This window comes from Pteropus alecto, unplaced genomic scaffold (assembly GCF_000325575.1).
Source record: "Pteropus alecto unplaced genomic scaffold, ASM32557v1 scaffold166, whole genome shotgun sequence".
NCBI classification, from domain to species: domain Eukaryota; kingdom Metazoa; phylum Chordata; class Mammalia; order Chiroptera; family Pteropodidae; genus Pteropus; species Pteropus alecto.
Window position 1 is genome coordinate 2753759 of NW_006439757.1, and position 7909 is coordinate 2761667.

Consider the following 7909-nt stretch of genomic DNA (forward strand, 5'->3'; position numbering starts at 1 on the left):
GAGAAACAGAGAGGGGAATGATGCTGAAGCACAGTGAACAGCGGGGAGAGTGGGGAGGAATCTGTGGTCAGAGAAGAAACAAGTGAGATCTTCAGGAAGTGGTAGGGAGTTTGCATTTATTCTCATGATGAGAATCCAACAAAGAGACCTTGCAAGGGAGTGATTTGATTAAGACAAAAAAGATCACACAGTAGAGAGTAAGAATAAAGCCAAGGAAGGAGTCAGTCAAAAGAAATATGTTATGATCTTACTTGCTATTTGAAAATCACCTGTTCTCTTTTAGAATTACCTCTTTTAGACATTTCTAAGACTGTCTACAAAATTCCAGAGTATCCTTCTTCCTTTTAAGAAATAACTTTTCTACTTTGTACAGACAGATGGGTGCCAGCATTAAAGTGAGAGCACAGATGTAAACACATCCCTAACTTGGCATCAATGGTTTTTCCTAAGGAAAGTGGTGATGGACAATATATCTAGAACATGGCTTAATAAACCATCTCTATAAATTTTAATAAAAAGCTGATATTCTGTATTAGAAGAATTCTGTTTAACCACAAGTTTTCAACTAGCACTGTTATCTTCCTTGGTAATAAATACACATAGCCATCAGCTAACTGCAACTATAAGAGATAAAGACTAAATACAGGAGAAATAAAGACTAAAAATGCCATGCCATAAATTTTAAAAGTATAGTACTCTGGTGCAATATAGTGTAGGGACAAATAATTCTACATGCTACAAATCTGGTTCTCAAGGTAATAATAATAATGTTTCTGATAATGATCTAGTCCATCTTTTTAACAAGCAGAGATTTTAACAAACATTACTTGAAGATTTTCAGTAAAAACTTCAGAAATTGTTCTAGATGGCTGCATTTTTAAAACTTAAAGACCTATAGAAACCTATCAACTTATGGGTATTCATTTCTGAGCTATTTAAAAGTATACTAGATCATATACTTTTAATCATTTTTAATAAAACATGGAGTTTTGCTATATTCACTGCAAACCTTCCTTGAAGTTAAAATTCTATTTAATTATATGAGAACCACATGACAATATAATATCACTATGAAAAGATGGGTTTTCCACAGGTAATTCAGAAGGTATATAATGTGGAAGACAAAATATTTAAAAGTTGTGTTTCTAGTTTTAAGCTGTAGTATAAAAGGTACAATTTTATATAAATACCTTTGCAGACTCAGTTGCACTGGCAGATATTAAGATATTCTGAGATTTCAATAGTGGTGGATCATCACTCATAATTAGTTCAGCTTTCTCCTTTTCTTCTTCAATGTTTTCAGTAGCCACTTGACTTTCTTTCGATTTCTCAAGTGCAGTGGTAACAAAGTTTATCAGAAATGAATTCTCTTCGTTTTCATTTGATTTCAAGGAATTATGGTTTTCAGTGACTTCTTCATTCTGATCTATTTTGAGACAGAATAACAGAACTAAAACTCCCTTCTAAATTAATAAAAGAGTAACAGATTCCTATGCTTTCCACTACACAAGGACTGTCTATAATCCCTTTTTCTTGAAAAATAAAATGTGAAGAAAACTATCATATTTAACTTGAATGAACTTTTTTTCCAAAATGATCTACAAAAGAGAAAAAGGCTACCATACTACTAAAGCATACCTAACACTTGGAAAATACATCATATTGGTAAATAGAATGGAATAACTACCTTAAACCAAAGACATACCAAAAGCACTTGTTGATGGATAAATCAAGTAAGTGAAGTGGCAATAACTGTTCTCTCCAAATGCCTGTTTCTTTTTTCTTTTTTTTAGGTGAAGCAATCCTTGTCAGTTTACAAAGACCTTGTCAGCTTACAATCCCTTATTTTTTATTTTTTATGCCTACAGCACCTTGGTCTTCCTAGGTGGTCTCCCATCCAACTACTAACCAGGCCGAACCCTGCTTAGCTTCCGAGATCAGACGGGATCGGGCTTGTTCAGGGTGGCATGGCTGTAGACACCTGTGTTTCTTAAGTGGAATAAGAAGCTATGTAAGTAGGAAGCACACATCTTTGCGTTACTACAGTTACTAGCAGTGCAATTACAAATATGTTTAGATGCAGAGAGAACCAAGAATTGGTGTAATTTTAGAAGAGTCTATCGCACAGAGAATAAAGCCATCTTCTAAACAGTTTTTTTCCCACTAAGATGCAGTGTTGCCGCTGATACCAAAGGAGCACTGAAGGCAGGCCTATTACTTATCCTCTCAGTGCTTCAAGTGACAAGTACAAGCTTTGGCATGAGAGATTTCAGTTTTGCTTTTATGGAATTGCTTCTGTTATTCTCATCTACCACATTTTGGAACGCTCAGCTGAAAGAAATCTGTGCTTTCTGTGTTGATCACTAACTTTCAGTTCTACTAGGATCCACCTACTGGCCAAACCTTTATCTTCCTTGTCAAGGTCTTAACTTTACTGCTTTCATTACAGCCATTTTCTCTGGACTTATTTTGACGTATGCTAGATTTGAAATCACTTTATAATTACATTTATACATTCACATCTGGAGAGCAATTATGACTCAAAATATCATTAATGGATTCTTTAGAGCTGTTAATCAATGTATTCAGTGAAAAGAATATGGACTTTGGAGCCAAAGATTCAAATTATGGCTCCATCACTGACCTTGGTATGTTTCCCAATATCTTTGTACTTCAATTTTCCTCATCTGTAAAATGACAAAAATTATACTACATAGTAGGCACTTAATAAATGTTAATTACATATCTCAGTCCTAGAAACAGTGATGCCTTTAGCTCTCATTAAGCTACATGTCATAGAACTAAGGAAGGAAATAACGTTAACGATTTAGTCTCATTTACTACGTGCTTACTGTGGTACTGTTCTAAGTAATTTATACATATTATTAACTAATTTAATTCTCACAAACACCCGATGAGGTAGGTTACTCTTATTTTCCTCATTTCAAAGATCTATATACAGGGTAAGAGAGGTTACTCTGCTCATGCAGTTGTGTCTAGATTTCAATTCAGTTAGTCTCTCACTGGAAAAGTCCACCTAACCATTATGTTGTACTGCAGACTATTGCAAGAACACACACATCATAAGAGTTTGCATTTAGTGATCATTCTACTTGTGTCAAGAACTGGGCAAGGGGTTAAAATGCATAGCATCCCTTAATTTTCACATAGCCTTATGAGATTGCTCTCACTATAACTTGGGAAAGTTGAGGCACTGAGAGTTTAAGTTCTGCATCTCAAATCACACGGTTAGTAAATGGCATAGCCGAGATTAAAACTCAGGCAAACACAAACATTGTTCCTGTATCTATATACAGCATCATTTCATTTTCAAATAGGTTTTGTAAAATTCTAAGCAACACAGGATTCACAAATAAAATAAGATACAATAATTTGATATAACCACCTTTTATCGATGTTTTCCCCCCAGATTCTCGTGAAAAGGAATCTTCAATACTTTCTTTAAGGGATGACAATGATAGGCTTGTTAACAATGAATCCTGTTTAAAAAAAAAAAAATTTACTATTTAAGTTCAGTTTTCAAGAGCTGTGAAAGACAATAGTGTTACTAAGACTATTTTGTAACGTGAAATCTGCTTTGCATTATTAAGAGTTTGCTGCTCAAATACTAAGAGATGGTTAAACCAATGGAGGCTGATATGCTTTACTTTCAAGCCTTGATGTCATGATCATTACAAGGGGTCAGTCACTATGGAGCTCTTCTAGTTCTTTAACCGACAGCTTTACATTTGTTTTTAGCAATTTTCAAAACTCCTGCTGCTTTAAAATCATAAATATTTAAGGCAAAGATATGTTATCTCTTTCTCTAATTCTCTTTTCTAAGAAAGTACAAAGACAGTAGGTAAAAACCCTTAGTTTCAAACAAATATTACTAGTCATTCAAATGAAAACAACTAGACAGCTACTTCCAAATATTTTAGATTAGAAAAATACATAGATTTCATGCATTTCACTTTTCCTTTAAATTCTAAAAATTACATCTAAAATGAAATAATTATATTCGTGTGCCTAAGCATCTCTTTATCGAACAGTAATGAGGATATTATAATGTAAGTAGTTTGATTCTATTGCAAACATAATACATTTTAATTTTCTTTGCCACAGTATTTTATGGGCACAAAAAATATTACACATGGAAAGCAACAGATAGAAACCACCTGGGAAGATGGCAAAAGGGCGAAACACTGCTGTTTACCTTGAGAGGCAAAGCTTTACCTGAGATTTGCAAGCTAGCAGCTTTTTGCCTGAGGGCATTCTTCCCTTTATGCTGTTCAAGTAGAAGGCTGAAGATTTACTGGGCTGGCTCAAGGGGTCAAAGGATAGAGTTTAATACTGGAAGATCATCCAGTTAAGTTTGGAGAAGAGCTATAGAGGGCATGAACCCCCAAATCTGCATATAAAATTTATCCAAAACCCTTGGCTCATCTATTCATGGCATGGACAAGACCTCAGAGGGTCCTGTAAAATCATAGCAGCCAGAAACTCAAAGAACTTAGCAGAGACTGTAGTCCATATTCATGACAATGGTAGCATGATGGATGAGGGAGTATATGGAACTATACTGTTACAAGGTTTCTATATTAAATGTGAAATAATACAGTTATCAACTCTAAGTAGATTGTGATAATTTATAGATGCATCTTGTAATCCACAGAGTAACTACTAAAAATGTAATGCAAACGGGTATGGCCAAAAAGGCAATGAGGAATCAAAATGGAAAATTAAATACAGGATTAATTCTAAAAAACAAAAGGCAGGAAAAGAGTTACGAAGGAACAACATCAATTTTAAAACCCCATAAAATAAATAGAAAACAAATAGCAATGGAATGGCCCTAAATGTACTTATATTAAAAGTAAATGGACTAAACACTCATAAGAGGTCTAATGGAGTCATTAAAAAGCAGATTGTCAGACTTGATAAAAAAAAAATGACATCAACCTGTTATTTTAAAAGAGTCACTTAAAGAAAAATACAGTTTGAAGGGAAAATGATAGAAAAAGCTTTACCATGCAATTACTAGTTACAAGAAAACTGAAATCTCATACAAATAAAATGCAAGACAAGAAATATTACCAGATGTAGAAACATTTCATAATGCTAAATAGGGTCAAGATATAACAATAGGTGTGTACCGTGTGTCTAATAACAAACTCATAAAATACTGGCAGAAGTAAAGGAAGTATATACAAATTCACAAACAGAACTTGAGATTTTAACAACTCTTACACGGTACTTGGTAAATCGACTAGACAAAAAAATTGGTATGAGTGGAGAAGACCTAAATGATACTACTGGCCACCCTGACCAAACTAAAATTATAGGACATTATATCTAACACCTGCAGAACACTTTTTTTTTTTGTAAAAAGTGTGAACACTTTTTTTTTGGAACTTCCATAAGATACACTTAGGCTGGGCCATAAAAAAATATCAGTGACTTTTTAAAAATGTGAAATCATACGAGATATTCTTTAATCACAATAAAACTAAATAAATTACAAATTAATACAAAAGATTTAATTAAATCTAGAGAGGATCCAGATATTTGGAAATAAAGTTATTCACCACAAAATAACCAATTGATCAGAAAAGAGATCACACGGGAAATTAGAAAATATATTTTAAAAAATGACAATGAAAGAAAAGGCGTCAAAAAATTGGGTGTTGCTAAAGCAGTGCATGGAAGGAAATTTATAGCTTTCAATACTTTTCTTAGAAAAGATGAAAAGCTTAAAATCAATGGACACATTTTTCAACTTAAAGGGAAGCAAATTAAACCCAAAGAAAAGAAATAATAAAGAGTGAAAATCAGTGAAATTGGAAACAAACAATAGAGAAATTTAGCAAAGCCAAATTGATTCTTTGAAAAGTTGAATAAAACTGAGCAATGCCTATTAAAATTTAACAAGAAAGACAGAAAACACAAATTATATGTTAGAAATAAAAGATGGAATGTCATGATAGCCAGGTACCATTTAGCTTTTTTCCCCTGATTTGCTGAAGCGCATTGTGGAGGAGGAACATTATTCTCACGCTTATTCCCTCTGAAATGTGAGGTGGAAGTTTGCTAATGACAGTGAAGTGAAAAGAGAGGGCACCACGTGTTTCTCTCTAACGACGATACAGAGTAAACCCCTGGCGAAATCGTGAAAGATCACATTTACTTCCATTTTGGCACGTCACATAGTGCCATGAACATTCAGTAAGTAAAACCAAATGAATGCAAGGACACGAGCTATAATGTCTCTAGCCATAAATTACATAATTCAAAGATATGTACGTAAAAATATAAATTCTTACGATTAAAGATATACAATACTGCATAGATTCAAAAGGGCAACACTTTCCCCCACATTTTACTTTCTCTGAGATTAGATGCATGTTATTATTACTGATGTGTTATAGCTTAATTCGTAGAGTTTTCTTCTCTCTTGGCAGTACACAAAATAATGCTCTCTTATAATGGATAGAGTTTTAGACTCAATGGAATATAGTATATTAAAAGAATTTAAAATTACTTTCTTATCAACTGCTGAAAAAAACATGTAACATACACACACGTGCATGTACACAAATATTTTCTCTCTCTCTCTCTCTTAATCAGATGCAAAGGTCTGAATTCAAGAACACGGTTTAGCAGCTCAGCAGTAGTGCTAACCTCAGGATCAAGGTTTTCAGAGAATGCTTTTTCCTCAGCTTCCAGTGGTCTGCCATTCAGCCTTGGGAGGGACGACGGTATACAATGTGCCTCTAATTCTTCATGGAGGGCAGTTTCTTTCTCTTCTTCTAGTCCATCTTTCTCCTCCCTGTGGCTCTGCTTTTTCAATATGGTCCTTGGCTTAGGTGAAGGTATAAAGGAGTTGTCTGCTTCAAGGCTGCTGCTGTTTTCTGCTGAAAAATGAAATGTTTTAAGGAGGGCGTACAAAGAAAATGACCATGGCTTCAACTACACCGCAACTGCCACCATCCTTCCCTCCTGTGACCATGCATCTTGGCTGTTGGTCTTACAGAATCCAGAGGAAGCCCACCACCCTTCTCTACACAGAGCTCCAGTAAGTACAAATAAGTGACGGTTCATAACCAAAATTTAAAAAAATAGCTGCCATCCTGGAAGTAACTAGTATGTTTAGTTTTGTGAGAAGTTAACTCTTCGAGTTTATGAATTCTCATAACATTAAAAAATTAAAAAAATGAAAGAAAACCATGCCCCAGTTTCTGCCTCTATGAAATAAAGGAGTTCACCCATTAAACCTTTACTGAGTCTCCTAGACTTCATAATCGAGAAGACAATCCTAAAGAAATAAATTACAAGACAAAAATAAGTGTTACAAGTATAGAGATGGTTTTGGTACAGGGATAGAAGTGCTGACTCTCGCTGGAGGAAAAATGAATTATATGATTTGTGAACTGCTGTTCTTCAAGTTCATGAAACTTCTCTAACAGTTATTAAAATTTCTCAGTTAATATTTCCATTTCTTCTTTGTTTAAAACAACAATCTAATGCTGCCCTGAAAACATGATAAAAAAGTTTTTACATAAACTTTTTGCCTAAATTTTACCTGTTATATTCATCTCTCTATTCTACCAATGCATTCTTCTGACAAAATTTAAAAACTGGACTAATTAACATCTTCCCTCTTTTTACCTATAAATGGACTTATGAATGCTGTCCATTTATAAGATTCCATAGCCATACCAATAAGTATGTAAATGTTTCATTACGAATTTTAGCTATGTCCTAAACTCTGGCCAAATTCCAAAATCTAAGAGTCACCCCAGATTCCTCCCTCTGTTTTCCCATATCCACTATACTCTATTGATTCCTAAAGCTCTCTCTCATTTTTCTCACTTTTTACATCCTTGCTGTCAGCTCCTCACCCACTCTT

At 34.1% G+C, this 7909-nt stretch overlaps 1 protein-coding gene and 1 pseudogene across 7 annotated transcripts in view; both read right to left on the minus strand.

Moving 5' to 3' along the window:
• The window catches only part of MAP9 (microtubule associated protein 9), a 30841-nt gene that overhangs the window by 15895 nt on the left and 7037 nt on the right, over positions 1–7909 (minus strand). For 6 of the 7 annotated variants that reach the window (XR_003047826.1, XM_025050398.1, XM_006916985.3 and 3 more), the window contains 3 exons: positions 6682–6914; positions 3407–3500; positions 1191–1426 (listed from right to left, as the gene is read on the minus strand). Coding sequence is in view for 6 of the 7 variants with exons in the window: in XM_025050398.1 (XP_024906166.1) it covers positions 1191–1426; positions 3407–3500; positions 6682–6914 (563 nt within the window). In the remaining variant the exon portion in view is untranslated. The remainder of the gene's footprint in view (positions 1–1190; positions 1427–3406; positions 3501–6681; positions 6915–7909) is intronic. The other variant, XM_025050396.1, reaches the window with a different exon arrangement.
• Positions 1860–1979, minus strand: LOC112483968 (annotated as a pseudogene).